The sequence below is a fragment of the Glandiceps talaboti genome, chromosome 10, assembly GCF_964340395.1.
Source record: "Glandiceps talaboti chromosome 10, keGlaTala1.1, whole genome shotgun sequence".
NCBI lineage: Eukaryota > Metazoa > Hemichordata > Enteropneusta > Spengelidae > Glandiceps > Glandiceps talaboti.
In genome coordinates, this window is record NC_135558.1 from 17,512,845 (window position 1) to 17,534,218 (window position 21,374).

Consider the following 21,374-nt stretch of genomic DNA (forward strand, 5'->3'; position numbering starts at 1 on the left):
GGGCCATGAACTTTTTTTAATCTGAAAATGATAACTACTGATAACCTTTTATTATAAGATAATTCGATGGAATGGCAAGACTGAAAACTCAAGCGAAAGTTGCTAGCTTCCCATTTCTGTTTATTTTCCAGTGTACCAATGTTACATGTATATAAAAAAAACAAAACAGTTTTACATTTCTGAAGAATGGTTTTTGCATATCCCAATTGTAGTAATTGATTAAACCACAGATAGACGAATTTATTTGTTTCAGCTCTTTGGACATTTTTTATAAAATTATTTAAGTAAGCAACTGATATGAAATCCGTCAAGATAAAAAAAAACAAAAAAACAAGCTAGCAAGCAAAGTTGACACAGCCATTGTTTTTTTAAGTAAATACGATCGTAGAATGTTGACATCGCCAATGATATATGGCCATCTATCAGGAACTCTACGTGAATATGAATAATACAGTATTGTATTTGAACAGAGGGGACATAAATTATGATTTATACATAATTATATGACTGCCTAAATTATAAACTTACGTAGTCCTACACAAATGTTTCTTTCATCAGTGCAAACATTTATTTTCCTTCGATCTTTGTTCCATTGATGTAATTTTATCGCTGTAATAAATAAGAAACTGACAACTGCCGGAACTTTACGTACAGTAATTTCATGACGCAGCGAAGTGACGTCATCGACACCTTTGTTAATAAATATGAGAGAGCTAAGGGTTCCTAACATCAGAAAAAATGGCGTCTACTTCGAGTGCAAGGTAAGTTGTCTTTGTCCCGAAAAATCTGTCGTTTTGTCGATATTTGGAACTCTACGGCCTTCTAAGTTTGTAAAATGGAAATGTTGATAGTTTTCAGTACTTTGACTGAAAATCAAACCATGATACCAATGTTTTCTCGTTTTTACCGCTGATGTGTCGTGTCGGCAGTATTTCTCACGTTTCACCGTCACACATTACAATACAATACATGATGTACATGTACATTTTTTGTATTACGTACTATGGGTAGGACATTGCTAATTTAAACAATTTGACGTCGCTAGACCACACGACCAAGTAAGTTTTAACATTGAATGGTAAAGATTCGGTCCTTTTTTTTCTTTTCTTTTTTTGCAATGACGAAATATGAAATATAGCTTCACAGAATCACAGTCAGTAGCGAAATCACATTATATATCTGCGATGTATATAAACACTATGTTCAATGTCATTGTCAATTATCATCGTCAGTACAAAGTTGATCATATCTCAAGGTTGAAATAAATTTCTAAAGATAAAATGTAAATCTTTTACTTTTGAATGAAATGCTTGTATTATGGGCATTTCCCACTCCGTGTACGTGTCACTTTCAATATACACGTAATTTATTATTCATCTTTTGTGGTGCATATAGGTTTATTTATGATTTATATGGTGTAACTTGATCACCCCTCCCCACCCCCTCCCTCCCCAGGCCACGACTTTTGAGTAGCGCTAGTTTCTAACTGTATGAATAAGTCCTGAATTTGATATTTGCCCGTGCACTTGTCCCACACGTCACCAGACTCAGAAATACCATTCCATCCAGACATATTTCTTTTAAAAAAATTCTTGTAAGTGAAAGCCAAGCGCAGACTGAGACCCATGTTAACTTGCATGCTGCACAGCACTGACCTCAATCTCCCGAAATTTGATTTAACTTTTAATCAAAATAACAGCTAATTTTTTTCTCAAAAATATCAAAATTGCTTTCAATGGTTTACAACAAAACAGTAATAAATTGACTACATGAGTGTTATGAATGAATAATGCTAACCAGGCCATGAATAAAACATACATATTTGTTTTAGTTGTAAATAGTTCTATTCATGCATGTCAAAGGGTTCTAATTACTTCCACCAAATAAAAAAAAAGTGTGTTTCGATAACTCGACCAACCAGAAACTGAAAAGCTGATCCTAAAACATTAATATTCTTTTACATTCAAAACTCTAAGTTCTATTTTGAATTTTCTACATAAATTTTCATGCCAAAGTATCTTTTTTTTAAATCTCATTCCAAAGCAATCACATCTTTTCAGGCCGTAAAATTGAATTTGTACACTACCGTTGTGACTTACTAATTCCAACCCGCACATTTCTAAGTCTCATTTCTCTTTGTGTTTTCATAACATGACAACATGCTTTTTGTTGTATTTGTATTTGTATTGCTTCCCACTTCATTTTTACTGTCCTTGTATTATAAGCACTTTTTGTTATTGAGTTATGTGTATGTACATGTATGTGTATACATCGCATTTTATGCAAATGAGTACAGTGTTCAACTATTTTCTTTGTTGTCCTCAATACATTTGTACATCATTGAGTTATGTCTATCACAGACAAGGAAACTTCCTTATAAAATGTACAAGTCTGTGTGTATATCTGTTACTATTAGAGGCAGTGTGCCCCCTAAGCCAATTTGATGTGCCACTGACCCCTTATACCTCCATGCACTGACACACACAATTTCTAGTGATGCACCAAAATTTGGTGTTCCCCTATCTCTTACTACATGATGATGACTCACAAGAAATCCCAGTTCTTATCATTTTGTCTCACAACAACAAAATTTTGCTATCATTAGAGGGCACACTGATTAGAGGTATATGCATGTGTGTGTGTGTGTGTGTGTGTGTGTGTGTGTGTGTGTGTGTGTGTGTGTGTGTGCTGAGTACTTTTGTTTTACTTTTCTGATCAGTGAAAGTTTGCTGCGTCCCATTATCGATTTGAAAGGTAGAAAAATGTACAGTCATTGACAAGACTAGTTCTGCTGAACTATTTCCATGGTCCATATCAGATAACAATTGTCTATTTCTTTTGTATTCATTTTGTACATTTGTATCATATGTTTTTTTGAAAGTGTAGCTTATTTTTGTTATCTGGTGAAATAAATTTGTACAAAACCTGTACAAAAAGGTATATCCAGTCTATTACATAACTAATTGTCTTAATTTATTTCTTTTGCAACTCATCAAGTTACAATATATTGCTCAAAAAAAGAATATAAAAAAAAAACAATGAAATAAAATTCTGACTTATATACCCTATTTTTTGAAGTCGTGTTGGTCAGAAACAAACATGTGATGTGTGTTTTTTTCCCATTGTGAATAATTGTTCAGTAGTTACATGTAAGGTCAACAGGGTTTGTTAGATTTGTCTGTCTGCTAGTGTTAAGGATGTCATTGTTTGTTTTGTGTGAAATATGACTCACTATTTTATAGAGGAAATCCTACCCTTTTTTCTTTCTTCTTTCTAGTTGTACTTCATAAATTTATAGTGCTGTGAATACAATGTAAATAATGTGAAGGGGTTTGTTTAGGGTCTATGGGCAAACCAACCACAAGTACATGTAACTACCATGTTTACATACGATTACGAGTTAAAAAGATGAACTGACAAATTTTTTGAAAAGAAACCATGTCGAATTATACATTTGGTTTTTTTTCTGTCTTAATAGTCGTTGTCCATTCAATGAATTCAGAGATGCGTAATGCGCTGATACATACGGGTACAGTTCTTCAGAGCGCTCTGTTCGAAAAGAGTACGCGCACAGAGTGCAGACAACGGTAATAAGCGATTGTTTGGTGGTTCTCTTTCTTTCAATTTCAAATGTTGAATGACTGTGTATAAATTGTAAGATAGATTCTGATTGGCTACTTGTAAGTTTGAGATTTGGTACGGGAACGCCTGTGATGTTGTGTCAGATGTACAAAAAAAAAATGTATGTAACAAGCACTCACAAAAAGAACAACGACAGTAAACGTAACAGCCAAAAATAAATCAAATTGAATTCAAACCAAAGCCCACAGACAGGATATAAGGAAAGTAGGGGTGTTTCAGAACATTTCCTCTGTCCCAACTATTTTAAATATCAGCTATGTGTCTAGAACTACAGTCCTTGATGTCTATACTAGAGTCTACAAATGTAGAGACAAATATTTGTGGTATGTGTTGAAATTCAAATGGTATGCACAGCAGTGTTCTCCCCAGGAAATAATGAAGTAGGCACATGTTATTTACATAACAAAAGAATATGAAGATAATTATTCCCCAATATTCTTCTGAAGAAAATACGAGTGACCTAAGGGGTCCTTGTTGACTGGTTGTGACAAACTCTTACGAGTCTTAGGTCACAAGTATTTTCCCAGATGAATGAAGAAAAATATTGGGGAATAATATAATTATACCTCCTTACATAAGCATGATTTATTAAAAATCAGGAAAGTGAGTGTCCACGAGTTGCAGAGTTTGTTTCCAGGTTCAGAAGAGAAGAAGAGAGATAGTAGCCTGAGTCCATTGGTAAATTTGTTACTCTGTATAAGGTACCCTGTGTGGTGAGGGCAGAGCGACACAGCGTATCGCGGAGTCTATGAATTTACATACTTCAGTCATATCGCTTCAACCATTCGTCTTTCACACCTGAATGTTAATCCTAATCTGACCCTTCAACAAACTCATACTTTGTTGTTGATTGATATTTCTTCATCTTATCTTTCTGTTTCCATGGAAACTCTAGTGCAATGTCAGTGAATTGTCCAGCGCATCCTGATGCCCATCTTATAGAAGATTACCATGCAGGTGATATGATCTGTTCAGAGTGTGGACTAGTAGTAGGAGACAGGTAATGCACAATGTTATTTCTACCTTTCAATGGTGCCTACTGTAAGGCTAGATGATGCATCATGCTTCTTTAAAAAAAAAGACCACATATTTTTTTGTTCAAAATTATAAAAATGGAGTCTCCACCTACATTGTACACATAGTACATGTAATGGATAGTGGAATAATACACCAGAATGCCCTAAGCCAATTTGACACACTAACATGTACTGACGCACATAATTTCTAGTGACGCACCAAAATGTGGTGTTCCCCTATCTCTTACTATGTGGTGACCAGTGTGCCCTCTAACTTGTAAGCCAATTTGAGGTGCCACTGACGCACATGATTTCTTGTGACGCACCAAAAAAATGTGGTGTTCCTCTATCTCTTACTATGTGGTGATTCGCAAGAAATCCCTGTTTTCCATATTTTGGCTCACAACAACAAAATTTGGCTATCTTATCATTAGAGAGGGCATACTGCACCACACATTAAATTTTTGTATACATGTACATTGTATCTGTGGATGTCAAACTGGGTAGCACAGTTGATTATGTATCCATCTAGTATTCAGAGAGGCCTGTATCCACGTCCTAGGTCTACATATAGCCAATATTTCTCCTTCCTGACTACATTTGGCAACAAGGAAAAAAGCTGGCCAGGGCTGGGACTTAAACCCAGGACCCTCCAAACACCACATGCCATGGATGAAGTACCAATTGTGCTACCCAGACGAATGGCCCTTGACCCTACGAGACATCACAAAAAAATTGTTGTGCATACATGGCACATCAAATTGGCTTAGAGGTAAATATCCAGCTACATGTATGTGTACTCCAAATCTCTTGGAAAATTGTTCCACAATGTGAAAGCTTTAGGCTTTTCCAAAATTTGCCCTGGTGGCACTCTCCTTCCTGTCTGTGTGTACCTTGGAGGTATACATGGTATAGGTTACTCAGTTAATCATAGAGCACTGCTGCTTTCCTCGATGTCTGAACAATATGAAAAACATCCCTGATTGACACTTCTACAGAATAGCAAGGGACAATGCTCTTAAGAAACGGTACTATGAAGTACAAAATGTAATGATAACCCCACTTTGAGCAAGGGCGTTGTATTCTCAATTTCCTATTTGCAGTCTGGAATGGCTTATTGCTTTTACAAAACTAAAAATACAATCCCATTTGCCATGTATTTCATTAAATTTACAACTGTACATTAAGTATGTTGTCATTTAAAATTTTAAAGCAAACACATTGTTGTTGCCTGTTTTAATTTGAGAGAGAATATTTGAAATTTCCAATTACAAATACCAGCAAAAAAAATCGTCACTGTATGTATTTTTTGTTTGCATACCCTCACAAATAAAAGCCTTTGGAATATTATTTTGCATTTTTGAAATTTTGAAAACATGATTTATTTCAAGAGCTCAAAATTGAATATTGAAAGAGCTGGTACTAATAATTCATTTCATTTATTTATGATAATTTAAAAACAATATGTATTAAGGTCTTTGAAAATTTAGTACTTTTCATAGACTCTTAATCCTCTCTCTATACTAAGGGAAATATTTGTCTGCACGTAAAAAACTACAAGTCAGGAACACAGGATTAACTTGTTGCAGCTTATCTAGGCCAAATAAAAAAAGTTGTTTGGTTCCGGTTATCCGACCCCACCTAGCTTTTCACGCCAACCCTAACTTTTTTTACATATTTGAGAAAAAAATAAGAAAATCGTGAAAATTATGAAGTCTCGCAAGAAATAGTGGATGCTGGAACTGACATCAACTGAAAAAGACAATATACAACTGTTGTTCCAATCTGTAATGGCTGTACATCTGATGGGAAGAAACCAATAACACAGAGACCATATGGAAAACAACAGAAAAACATAACTACCTGAACTATACACTCACATATGAAAAAAAAAAAGAAATAAAAATAAAATTAAAAAATCTACCTACCCCACCTACTTTTAAAATTGAATGTAATCGGAACCACACAATTTTTTTTTACGCCTTAGCTGAAATAATTTTTGCACCAAAGTAACTTGGCATATGAATAACATCACTTTCACCAGTAAATTCTGGATAACTACAGGGAATTATCAAATAAATCACCTGATAAGTATGAATTTAAAGTGATGTGGCTATATTGTAAGTACATGTATGCTGTAATACAGTGTAGCATATAGTCTAGTACCCATACACACTACGATCAGCTTGATCATCATGATCTCCACCATATAGTCAAATAGTTTTCTTTAGCACGGCATTCCATTCTTGCCACCAACAGCATTGATATACAAAATGTAAACACTTTGCTGTTATCACATCCTCTCGTCTCTTATCTTCCCATCACTTACATTTTGTACTTTCAAACTGGATGTTGAGTTTGTAGCAAACTGAACAAAGTAACCAATTACAACTGCCTGTCTGTGGGTAATGGATCACTACTGACATGCACTGTTCACCCTTTCCCCGCAGCAGGAGATTTAGCTAGATTTTCAGTAGAATTTGTCCATTTGACTACACGTGGAGAGAGATCGAGAGATCGTAGACAAACGAAAATGACTACATGTATAGTAACGAGACTATAGCACATCGATGTCACTGCTTGTAGACACAGATCATTGGCCCAATAGGTTAAATACAGTGTACACAATCATTGTTCCAAAAATTGTCTTTCCACTAAAAAATTTTGACCAGCAAAATAAATATGTCAGAGTACGGTACCTATATCACATTTAATTTTTCAAGATAAATATTTAGCTAAAAATTCAATTAATTTACTGAAATGATTATTACTCTCATGAGGTGTAATTTATAATATGGAATTAATCCTAAAAACTATAACAAATTAACACAGACGGAAATTACATATCAATTGGAAATCCATTAATAATAAGTATATAGAGATAACACATCTGGGGTGTTTGTATTTATGTAGACAGGTTTTGACAGTTTTGTGTTTTTCACGGTCCATCAAAGTGTAAATTGTGAAACAGCTTGTCCTTTCAAATGTCATTGACTACAGTCTAGACCGGTGATCCTTTCTTTCTTTATATAGCATTCTGGCAAAAATTGTTGAATTCTATATTTTACAATGTCACCTGAAATATTGTGTCGCCTGGCATGATAGAAATCTTACAATGTACATGTAATATATTGCATCATCTGATTTTGAGAGCAATTTTACAATGTACGTGTACACGGCTACACTACATCATCTGATGTCGTGACAAAAATCATTTGATGTACATTGGCATTTGCTATATTTCTTAATCTAGCTCTGTAAAAAAAGCCTTGACTAACATTTCAATATTTTCTATGTGTGATGTTTCGTTAACTTTGCACATCATTACAAAATCAGTGTTTGCTACCAACCTTGCCTCAGTTTCCCCATTTTGACTTGTTTGTGTGTATTTTGTTTTTATCTCCCTGTACTGAGCTGCAGTGAACACCGTTTGATCAGCCAACTGAGGGTTATTGTCAGTCTGCTTAGTACAGCTATTGTTCACATTTGCATTGTTATAATATACCAAAAAAAATCATTTACAGAGTAACAGTCTGGAAAGATAATAATACAGTTTACCCCCAAAATATAGCAATATTTACCAAGTCAGACAATGAAAGGTTACTGTAACAATGTCAGTAGGATTAAAGTGATGTCAGACAAGGTTCTTAGTGTCATTAGATCATGTCTAAGAACAAGCATTCAGGACAGGATATGACATTGTTTTCATGAAAAAAATGGCAACAGTAAGTCTAGTAGAATAGACTGTAATTAGGCCTAATAAAGATAATTGTGTGGTTCCGATTACGCTCAATTTTAGAATAGGTGGGGTAGGCAGATTTTTTATTTTTTTATTTTTTTTTTCTGTGTCTAGTTCAGGTTTTCCATTGTTTTTCAAATGGTCTCTGTGTTGTTTATTTCTTCCTATCAAATGTACAGCTATTACAGATTGGAAAAACAGTTTGATTTTGTCTTTTTAAGTTGATGTCAGTTTCCACATCTATTTCTCATGAGGGTTCACAATTTTTGCGATTTCATTATTTTTTCTTGAATACGTTAAAAGAAGTTTAGGATCAGCAGTGAAAAGCTAGGTGGGTCGGGTAACCGGAACGATTATTTTGTTTAGGCCTTATTATACATTGTTAACTTCGTAAGGACCAGTGGATGATTGACAACATTCATACGCAAGAGTTTTGTTAGGTTCTATGATATGCACTGTAACTATCGACTACATGGAACCTACTACAGAATTTATGTCTGTTAGAGTTTCATGGATACATTCTGGCTTAGAATTCACCATAGTTCTGTCAAGTCCTGTGACGTCATGTATTACTGGATGGGGGGGGGGGGGGGGGGGGGGGGGCATTTAATTTGATACAAATATTTTCAAGATGAATTCATTTTTTCTGCAATTCACATATTCTATCAATAATGAAACTTTGGCTAATCAAGAGAATATTAAACCTTATTTGAAAATGTTGTCCTTGATATTTGATATGCAGAAAATTTTTCAATATTAAATTTGTTATTTTCAGGGTGATTGATGTTGGATCAGAATGGCGTACATTTAGTAATGACAAAGCACAGAAAGATCCATCTCGTGTTGGTGAAGCTGAGAATACACTACTGTCTGGTAGTAATTTATCTACTATAATCGGTAAACCTAGTGGTGCTGGGGGATATAATGACGATGGCTCAGTCAAATACCACAATAAGAGAACTGTGAGTTATTATTTATTTATTTTGTTTTTATTTGATAAACATTAATATCAGTCTCAAAACTACAAGACCATACAGGTGACTAACACCTATAAATATTTGTACACTCTCCATGGTAGTGTCTTTTGATAGAATATTCATGGAAAAATAAAGTAGTCATGACAACTCGTATCATACCAGTGGTAAATTCTGTAAATATTATCAGTACTATACCTGCATCATCTGACATTTGAAGTCTGAAATTATTTTTACATTGTAGATTAAATCGAGCTGCTTCCTACAGCAGATTGTAATCAGAGAGTGAGTGCTATCTAATCTATGTACTGTAGAGAAAAAATTTTGTTCACTGTAAAAAAAAAATTATATAATTTGAGTCTTTTCCTGATTTTTTTTTTCCAGATGAATAGTTCAGATCGTGCATTGTTGACGGCTTTCAAAGAAATAGCACAGATGGCAGACAGAATTAATTTACCTAAGACCATTGTGGTAGGTATATATATATATACATGTACATACTGGATTAACATACGTACATATTGTACATCATATGACCAGTGTGCCCTCTACAATGATAGCTGAATTTTGATGTTGTGAGTCAAAATGTTAAAAAGTGATATTTCTTGTGAGTCATTATCACATAGTAAGAGATAGGAGAACACCAAATTTTGGTGCGTCACGAGAAATTGTGTGTGCATCAGTGGCACGTCAAATTGGCCTATAGGGCACACTGGTCACCACATAGTAAGAGATAGGGGAACACCAAATTTTGGTGCATCCCTAGAAATTATGTGTGTCGGTGGCACACCAAATTGAATAGGGCAGACTGCTTATGACCCCACAAGATGTATCTAACATAACAATATACTACTCTGGTAATGGAGGTGTCTGTTTACTGGGAGAGACACAGACTGAAACTTTTGTTGTTCGATGTGGTAGATTACATAAAGCTGGTGATAGCTGTGTTGCTGTTGTGAATCTAATCACCCTGTGATCAAGATAGAGTAAACGTTGGAAGTCCCCAAAAAATGTACCCTGCGAGATAATGAAAGTCATCTGAAACACCACCCTACTGTGAGAACAATAAAACCAATATCTATTCAATAGTATACCACAGCTGTAATAGTTTTCAGTTTGTGTCTATCTTAGTAAATAAAGACCTCAATTACTGGTCTAAGAGTAGTACATTTCAGTTCCCATATGCCATGTCATTACAGGCGGGCACCATTGTGGGGGAAAAAAAAAACATTTTTGTAATCAGTAAGGCTTGCATGATGATTTATCACTTTGCTTTGCACATGCTATTATAGAGAAATACATTCTTGAAACTTTCCTACTATATTTAGAAGAGATCATATGTAGTCATGGTCACAGGGGGGAGGGGGGGGGGCAGGAGTGGGGCTACTAGCTTGTCCTCAAGCAAAAAATAATATGGACGTGTGTGTGTGTGTGTGTGTGTGTGTGTGTGTGTGTGTGTGTGTGTGTGTGTGTGTGTGTGGATGGAGTCACACATTACGTTTTTGACACAAAGATAGACATATTTCAACTCTAAACTAACAATAACAGAGACACAATAAACACAGCAGGATCCTTTGCCCCAATCACATTGAACACTGATAAGCATTGATATTCTTTCACAGTGCAGTAAAAACAGGCTTCTAATGAAAACAGTACACATGGACTTGATGATTTTAAATTGGCTGCAATTGTTTATTTTCTAACTGATAATCAACATTTCAACTTGACTACTTCTACATCCCCACTATGCACGGCACCTATGTAATAATATCTTTTGCATTAGAAGTTGTCTGAGAGTGTGTATTAAATGTCATATTACATGAGTGAAACACCAAGTCCTACAATGTAAATCATTTTAGCTGTAACAAGGGCATATACACATCACTTTATTTTTCAACTTTGTTGAATTTATAGTTACTTTCTTAAGTGAACATTTCTGTTTTCTTGTGATAAATTATTGTTTTTAAAATTGTCTAGACAAAAATTTAAAAGAAATTTAATACTCAGAAATAAAATATATTGGAACAAGTTAATAACGTCAGATAAAATGAGTTTATCATTGTCAGGGATAATGTTTTCCAGATTCATAAATTGGAAATTAAATGAAATATTTTTAATAAAAAGAAACAGGATTTAAATTTAGCCATAAATACTGAATTCATTTATGAACCTAATAATACATACATACATGAAGTAATTATAAATCATTCTGAAAAAAATACAAATCACTTGTATGCTAGGGAGTCTTACATTATTCTGTCTCCCAACCCTAACTCCCTAGCTTTGAAACAAATACATATATTACATTATTGCACATACTGACTAATATTCTAATTGTATTCTCGTAAACTGTACATTCATTCTTTTTTGTCTCCTCTACTTAATCTTTCCAGGACCGGACCAATACATTATTTAAACAGGTACATGAACAAAGAACATTGAGGGGTCGGAGTAATGACGCCATTGCAGCAGCTTGTCTGTACATAGCTTGTAGACAGGAGGGTGTACCAAGAACATTCAAAGGTTTGTCAACATGTCTATGTGAAGTGTCTATGAAATCATCGTCACACTTTCTCTATGTTCACTATGTCCCAAATTAGTATAAGGAAGATATGTTTGTAAGATTTGATGTTTTTCATATTACTTGATCCTACAATGAAATTCAAATGACCAGTGTGAAAGGAATAGACACAACTGTGATTTTCAAGATAAACTCAGTTGATAAGACCCGTGTATATAAATGATTCCACTCTTTGGGAAGTTCATTTGAAACATTCAATACCAAGTTTGATAACAGAAGATTGTAGAATAGATGTCTTGTGTTCAATCTCAGTCTAAGGGTTCAATCCATTGTATTGCAAGATTGTCTATAAAAATAGTGTTTCTAGTAAAGTCAACTTCACTCAGTCTAGATATTGGCTTTCTTTTATGTTATGACCTCCTGTTATCAGATACCACACTTGGCGTTGATTGTTTGAATTGAACTTTCCAAAGAGTGTAATTGTTTATATACAGGGGTCTTATCAATTGAGTTTATCTTGAAAATCACAGTTGTGTCTATTCCTTTCACGCAGGTCAATTGCATTTCAATGTAACAGTGTACACAAGAGTTTGCATACATGTATAACTATATTTTGATGAAAAAAAAAAAAAAAAAAAAAAACTGGATGATCTCATCAACACTCAACTCAAAGGGTTTCCAAGAACTAGCTGTTGCCCTGGTAACAGAGCATCATCATGTCAATGAGCTAAAAGTATATAGAACCCTCCAACTTTATCGTACGACATGTTATGATGTAGGTGATTTAAGTATCATGAATGATGGCTTCAACAAATAACACATGCTAAAAATAACTCAGAAAATGAAATTGTTATCAAAACTTATGCTCCTGGGAAAAAGACTGGAATAATCCTGTGAGTGTTTTTACTTGCACAAAACCTGCAAGTTGCTATAATGATGTGATTTGGTCTATACCAAATTCTGCTTCTATACAAGTTTTTACAAGAAAAATCTTTGTAGAGAGAACTTTTTGTATAATGGTACTGTGTGGAATACTCTTAGATTTTCTGTGTTACGAATGAGAGAGACTGATGAATACATTGTTTTCATTCCAGAAATATGTGCAATATCTAGAGTTAGCAAGAAAGAAATAGGTAGATGTTTTAAAGAAATCCTGAAAGCTTTGGAGACCAGTGTAGATCTTATAACAACAGGAGATTTTATGGTGAGTTGTTGAACATTACATGTACGTGAAACTACATAAGTATTGCATATGTACTAGAGATTACTTGTACCGGTGAGCACACATACTGCTGATATTTGCACTGCAGTGCAATACTGAAAACATTTAATACCTGCATGGAAATGATATTCAAATGAGTGTCACGCAAATAGTGATGAGTACGCTATACTTACTCTCACATATCATTGGGTTCTGTGATTATTTGCATGTCCTTCAGCAATCTGGGACAGTGTTGGATAGATTTGATCGCACACACTCTGTATTAATGCAATTGCATTCAATAGTCAGTGTATGTATAAATTTACTAATAGAAATAACATCAAAACTTATGAGTGGAAATATGTATCAACTGTTAAAGTGTCCAGCTGGCAATCCCAACTACAAAGTGTGTGATCTACATTGTATGAGTCAACTTGCACTTGTGGCTGCGGCTTATGAGAGACAACAATTCTCAAAGTTGTGAGATATTCTATCTCAGTTCATTGAGTGTGGTATTCTGTTATTATACGTTGGCAATACCCCATGTTATTGTGTAGTTTTTCCAACCCTACATGTGCTGTACTACTAGATTGCACAGCTTGTTGTTCTCATTCATGATGTCAGGTAAGCTGATTGAGCCAGATTGCTAACCTCAAAGTTTATTTTCTTGTTTCAGTCACGTTTTTGTTCCAAGCTTGGTTTACCAACACATGTACAAAGGGCAGCCACACACATTGCCAGAAAAGCAGTTGAAATGGATCTTGTACCAGGGTAAGTGTTATGTCCACTTTCTAATTTTCTGGAGTTTTTTCCACTGAGTATCAATGCCTAATTTGTGGAGTCACTGTGTTTTTGTAGTATAGTCACTGTGTATCTGGTTTTCTTTCCTGACTCATCACGCCATACACTGGTCAACCCGCTACCCAGACCAGGACTTGAAGTTGATCATATTACAGCATAATCTGTAGAGTCACAATAGTCGAATAGTTAAAGGGTCTAACTTGTGACTGACATTTGTTCCTGATTGGCTGAAGCAGTACTTTTAAAGGTGGGACAATGGTAGAAAAAGGCCCCTAACTTTATGGGGATTATTGTCAAACTTGAAGTGAACAATGCAGCAATTCCTCTATGGAAATCCATGACAGCAATTGTATGTATGTATTGTTACAGAAAGTTTATATTTATACCATTGTTACAGAAAGTTGACATTTATACGTGATATATACAATTTTGGACAAAACATGATCAGACTATGGGCTTGTTCGTTACTCATACTGAAAAGACATTACTATTCATAACTCTTAATTATTCAAAATTAGGATGTCAAGGTGCTAACGACAACCACACCTGTGGCCAGCTCTGCATTTAACATTATTTGAACAAAATTGTAAAAGTCACAAAATATATTGTCATGGCTCTCCTCTATTCAACAGTCAACACACACAACTGTAGTTTATAACTATATTATGTATCAAGTAGTGTGATATGTTTAAAAGATTGTATATTGTAATACAAACCATACAGTCCTGGATTTATTTCTTGTGTTTTTTGTTCTACAGACGAAGTCCTATCTCCGTAGCAGCAGCTGCCATTTATCTGGCATCACAGGCTTCAGAAGAAAGGAGATCACAGAAAGGTAAATGTCGAACACTCGCATTTTAAATATGTACTAGTTGTTTTTCGTGTTTTGATCACCACAGTGTTACAATTTCAACACTGTCACTATCTGTACAGTCGTGATGATCGAATATTTTTTTTTTTATTGGTTCGTAATCTACTTGGTGTCAGCTGGATCACTTACTGCCATGTAAGCTGGATCAATTACACTGTATGTCCATGCCAGGGGTATAATTACACTGTATGTCCATGCCAGGGGTATAATTACACTGTATGTCCATGCCAGGGGTATAATTACACTGTATGTCCATGCCAGGGGTATAATTACACTGTATGTCCATGCCAGGGGTATAATTACACTGTATGTCCATGACAGGGGTATAATTACACTGTATGTCCATGCCAGGGGTATAATTACACTGTATGTCCATGCCAGGGGTATAATTACACTGTATGTCTATGCCAGGGGTATAATTACACTGTATGTCCATGCCAGGGGTATAATTACACTGTATGTCCATGCCAGGGGTATAATTACACTGTATGTCTATGCCAGGGGTATAATTACACTGTATGTCCATGCCAGGGGTATAATTACACTGTATGTTCATGCCAGGGGTATAATTACACTGTATGTCCATGCCAGGGGTATAATTACACTGTATGTCCATGACAGGGGTATAATTACACTGTATGTCCATGCCAGGGGTATAATTACACTGTATGTCTATGCCAGGGGTATAATTACACTGTATGTCCATGCCAGGGGTATAATTACACTGTATGTCCATGACAGGGGTATAATTACACTGTATGTCCATGCCAGGGGTATAATTACACTGTATGTCCATGCCAGGGGTATAATTACACTGTATGTCCATGCCAGGGGTATAATTACACTGTATGTCCATGCCAGGGGTATAATTACACTGTATGTCCATGCCAGGGGTATAATTACACTGTATGTCCATGCCAGGGGTATAATTACACTATGTCCATGCCAGGGGTATAATTACACTGTATGTCCATGCCAGGGGTATAATTACACTGTATGTCCATGCCAGGGGTATAATATTATTTATCATCACATGTTTTTTAAGTTTTGTATCATGGTCATTTTTGTTTCATGATTATTTGTTAGTTTCTCTTGCTGTAAATTTGTATGCAAGTATATTATTGTCTAATTGTCTTCATTGAGGTCAAACTTGATTAGTTATTTTGTCAACTATATTTGTTCTCATTTCCACGTCTGCTCACAGTATTTTGTTGTTCACTCAATTTTTTATAGTTTCAGTTGTATGATTTTTAATCTAGTGAAAATAAAGTATTATTATTATTATTATTATTATTATTATTATTATTACTATTATTAATTGCACACCACTTCAAGTATGATGTGAGCAAGGGCATACCTCCAATTGGGTAGAACATGTCCCCAAAATGAATTTAATAATGATAATGATAATAATAATAATCTTTTATTTATACTGGATAGTTCTTGAAAAAAAGTATATATAAACACTTTGTCTCCAGTGAGGGCCATCCCACATGGGTTCAGTGTTAATGCAGGAGGAAACCGAAGTACCTGGGGAAAACCTGCGTTATTCGGTAGAGTCAAACTGAACGACACTCTTTTTACATACAGCATGGTAAATTTAATCAAACTCTGTATGAGTTTAAACCCCAACCGCTGTGGCAAGAGGCAAGTGGTTTAACGACTCGGCCACTGACAACTATTATTAATTAAGACTCATGAAACTTCACATGGTTTATAATCATGTAAATATTTTATTTTCCAGAAATTGGTGATATTGCCGGTGTAGCAGATGTCACAATACGTCAGTCCTACAGGCTTATATTTCCCAAGGCCATAGACCTCTTTCCAGAAGATTTTAAATTTGCTACTCAAATCGGACAACTGCCTCAGCCATGAGAACCATTCCTCCATGGAAATTCACACACAAAAATCCTCCATAATGTTCATGTTTACACCCCTATGCAGTGGTTTGATCCATTGTTTTAAGCTGTGAGGTTGAACCAGTATACAGAGAAATGGGGATGAAAGGTCTTGCAATTGTACACTCACAAAACTTTATGAATAATACGGCTGTAGGTGGTGGCTGTGTTTGATGTCAAATTACATGTTTTTGATTGTGTACTAGCCAGTGTCCCCCATCCAATCAATCGTTTATTTATTTATTTTCTGCAAAAAAAAAAAAAAAAAATATTTCAAAGAATTCAGAATGAAAACAGAAAGTGCTAATAAAGAAGTGAAAGGGGAAGTGAAAAATATTTGTCAATAACCAACACCAGATCAGTCGTATAATATGACTGCCATCTATAGAGTATTATTACAATGAACATAAAACAAGCTATAAAAAGGCAATATGATATTACTGTAACAATGTTTTAGAGAAATGCATAGTTGATACAAACCTCCAATACAAATGCGTTGAATTCAAATTCAACAATCAAAACTTATTTGTGGTAACACACCACAGGGAAAAGGATGATAAATCAATTGTGATTTTCCGGATTTCAAATATTATTTTCTCTACATTTCAAGTTTTAAATATTTCCGCTCAGTGTATTTTCCTATTTCTTACCTTTATCACTGTCTTATCAGAGTTTACCAACTTTGCATTAATTCGTAGATTGCTAATCCTAGAACAAACTCGGATCAGTAAAAATTTACACTCACTTCGCAGTGTGTTCAAGTTTGTTCTACGATAGTCTACTCCCCAGTATACACTGTAAGATACTGTTGGGTGCTGTTTGTCACCTCCAAGCAAACAGCGCCACCAACGACATTATTTTACCATCAATCCCTAGTACTGAGGTCTTCCTGTCATTTCTAGAAAATCAAAAGGTGCTGCTCTACATAAGTTACAGTAAAACGTTTTCTAAAGATCAATCTATATTTTAAACTCTCTAAAAGATATTTTGTTATTGTTACGCTTGATTGTGTATCTGTTTTAAGTTTTCACCAAGTTCATTATTTATTATACAAATATGTACTAGTAATATAACACCTTTATCAGTTCTTGACAAGCAGGTGTCAGTCACTTTTTTAAACTGTATTAACTGACTAGGGAAAGAAACTGATGGCATACAAACACTGTTGACGAAACTAGTGAAATGTTATCGTTAAATATTTGATATTGACGTGATACTTGGCACTTTTGCAAGCCACGTTTATTTTTGCTGCTTTTGTATAAAGTCTCCTGGAGGAATATGTTTTTAGTGTTTTCACAGAGGCCTGATGGTTGTTTTCATTGTCTTTAATTTGCTGTCATACTGGAAAATGTCAAAGGTCAGTCTAGCTGGTGTCAAAGGTCAGACTAGTTGTTGTCAAAAGACAGACTAGCTTGTGTCAAAGGTCAGACTAGCTTGTGTCAAAGGTCAGTCTAGCTGGTGTCAAAGGTCAGTCTAGTTAATGTCAAAGGTCAGACTAGCTAATGTCAAAGGTCAGACTAGCTTGTGTCAAAGGTCAGACTAATCAGTGTCAAAGGTCAGTCTAGCTGGTGTCAAAGGTCAGTCTAGCTAATGTCAAAGGTCAGACTAGCTTGTGTCAAAGGTCAGACTAATTAGTGTTAAAGGTCAGACAAGCTTGTGTCAAAGGTCAGCTTGTGTTAAGTGTAGGGCTAGATTAAGTCAAAGGTCAGATTATCTTGTGTCAGAGGTCAGATTAGTTTGCAGGCTAGGTTGTGTCAAAGGTAAGGTTAGCTAGTGTCAAAGGTCAGGTTAGCTTGTGTCAAAGGTCACTGCAGGTGCTACATTTAAGAATGATTCTTCTTGATCAAGAATATCTTATATGAAAATAGCCTTTTGTACACAAATGCAAGTGTTTACCATGTGCCTCATGTTACTACCAATGTCAACTTTGATATTATTATGCCTTTTACCATTATCAATGAATGCTGATATACAACGTGCAATTTTTTTGTCTATATAAAGTTCTAATCAAATACTATGGCATGGCAAATTGGATATACTAGTATACTACTATTCCTGGGTTCACAAGGTTGTCCTCCTAGTAAACACAAATTTTAACCTTCTGTACATAATAGTCCAGACTGGTAAAGTTGCACCAATATAATGATTACCAGAAAATTGATTAGGACCTAGGTCCTGGAAAAAACAGTAAAAAAAAAATTTTTTTTTTTTAAATTTCTTTCGTTGTTTTGGTCAGTTGTGTATGTAGTTCAATACAGATATATAGGTCTATAGGTTTCCCCCACCCACTGTGTATGGTTTCCTGCATAACTATGGCCTCGTAACAAAACTTTCAAATAGTTTGAGGAAATGTGTATTAGGATTTATATGTCATATTCCATTTATTTTACTGGCTAATTTGTCAAAAGCAGTGTAACAACCAGGTTATACAAAATTTTGGGCAAAAGTGGTATTTTTTGGCAGTACAAGGAACAGTACACAAAAGGCATATCACACTGTACTGAAATTTAAAAACAGAAAACTTGTCATAACAAATTGAGAATACCAGCAATATCTATATAGAAACACAGAGAAGATGATCGTATCAAAACACACAAGAAAGAAAAAAAGTTTGGGTATGAATAGTGCCTCCTATTGACCAAACTATACAAACGTTTGTTTTTATATTGGCGGCCTATCAAATGCAGTCATGTTAACAGTCAAAGTAGTTTTACATGTATTTGACTGAAAATGACCAACGTGGGGCTTTTTATTACTGTGCATCATTAAATGTGTTTCAAAAGAAGCTTCACATATTAAAATGAACTTTTCCAATTTTGAACTAGCAGAGCTAGCACAGAAAAAGAAATCAAAAACTTGTGGACTATGATTCCACAAGTATCAAACTATAGGTACTGTTACTGAAAAAAGAATACTTACTTAGAAGTGAAGAAACATTCCTAAGATACTTCAAAAACTTTAAAAGTACTCATTAAATGTTTTAAATTGAAACTTATTTTTGATCTGTATTTCACATATCTTTTTCATCTTGACTTTGTTTTGCATTTTCTGTCACAATATCTGAGCTGCAGGCTTTCTGTATTAAAGAGGAAAATATGTTTTAGTGTATAAAGAGCTATTTGTTTGACTGATACAGACGAGGGCATTGAACTACCTAACATCTACAATCAGATGATTTCTAAGTGTCATACCGCCACCTAGTGGTGAGCTGTAACTATAGAATTCGTCATTCTGGTGAGGATCGTCGATCAAGACAGATCGAAAGCTCAATGCTAAAATCTTTGAACTGCTTGTATGTTATAACCTTTGTAAGTTACTTGACCTTCCAAGCTGAAGGATATTTGTGGTTATTTGACTAAGTGTTGAACACCAGGGTTCTCCCTAGTCTCAAAGATGTGGTCAGTTCATTGGTATTCATAGGATTACATGTATGTATCAGGTAGAGCAATATGAAATGGTGTCAATTACAGATTACATGCAATAAATTGCATATTTTTTAATAAAACTGGACTGACTATATTAGAGCATTTTGTCAAGGTTGTATTTTCTATAATTAAACAGTGGTTTCAACCAATGAGGATGAATGTTATATCTCTATCATTAATAGCCTGTAGTTTCAACCAATGAGGATGAATGTTATATCTCTATCATTAATAGCCTGTGGTTTCAACCAATGAGGATGAATGTTATATCTCTATCATTAATAGCCTGTGGTTTCAACCAATAAGGATGAATGTTATATCTCTAACATTAATAGCCTGTGGTTTCAACCAATGAGGATGAATGTTATATCTCTATCATTAATAGCCTGTGGTTTCAACCAATGAGGATGAATGTTATATCTCTATCATTAATAGCCTGTGGTTTCAACCAATGAGGATGAATTTTATATCGCTATCATTAATAGCCTGTGGTTTCAACCAATAAGGATGAATGTTATATCTCTATCATTAATAGCCTGTGGTTTCAACCAATGAGGATGAATGTTACATCTCTATCATTAATAGCCTGTGGTTTCAACCAATGAGGATGAATGTTATATCTCTATCATTAATTGCCTGTGGTTTCAACCAATGAGGATGAATTTTATATCTCTATCATTAATAGCCTGTGGTTTCAACCAATAAGGATGAATGTTATATCTCTATCATTAATAGCCTGTGGTTTCAACCAATGAGGATGAATGTTACATCTCTATCATTAATAGCCTGTGGTTTCAACCAATGAGGATGAATGTTATATCTCTATCATTAATAGCCTGTGGTTTCAACCAATGAGGATGAATGTTACATCTCTATCATTAATAGCTTGTGGTTTCAACCAATGAGGATGAATGTTATATCTCTGACATTAATAACCTGTGGTTTCAACCAATGAGGATGAATGTTATATCTCTATCATTAAAAGTCTGTGGTTTCAACCAATGAGGATGGATGTTATATCTCTATCATTAAAAATCTGTGGTTTCAACCAATGAGGATGAATGTTGCATCTACCTTTCAATATCACCCAGTGTGGCAGAACGATGACCTTTAAATTTGTTATTGGAAATTGTGTCTAGAGATTATTTTTTAGATACTCCAACAACACTAAGGCTATTCTTAAGTTTTGCCACTTTTACGACCATATTTTAGTCTTCCAAATTTCCACCTTGTTATGTTATATTCTTTATTTATTATCATCTTATAGAATTGTAACTTTACCAAAA

General features: G+C 34.8%; 1 protein-coding gene across 1 annotated transcript; it reads left to right on the forward strand.

The window, feature by feature from the left end:
- Positions 1-743: 743 nt before the first annotated feature.
- LOC144441125 (transcription initiation factor IIB-like) lies at positions 744-21,374 on the forward strand. The gene is made up of 9 exons (XM_078130656.1): positions 744-761; positions 4,538-4,642; positions 9,173-9,359; positions 9,756-9,842; positions 11,765-11,894; positions 12,987-13,096; positions 13,770-13,864; positions 14,653-14,729; positions 16,510-21,374. Exons 2-9 carry the CDS (start codon positions 4,542-4,544, stop codon positions 16,641-16,643), a joined length of 921 nt encoding a protein of 306 aa, XP_077986782.1. The 5' UTR covers positions 744-761; positions 4,538-4,541; the 3' UTR covers positions 16,644-21,374.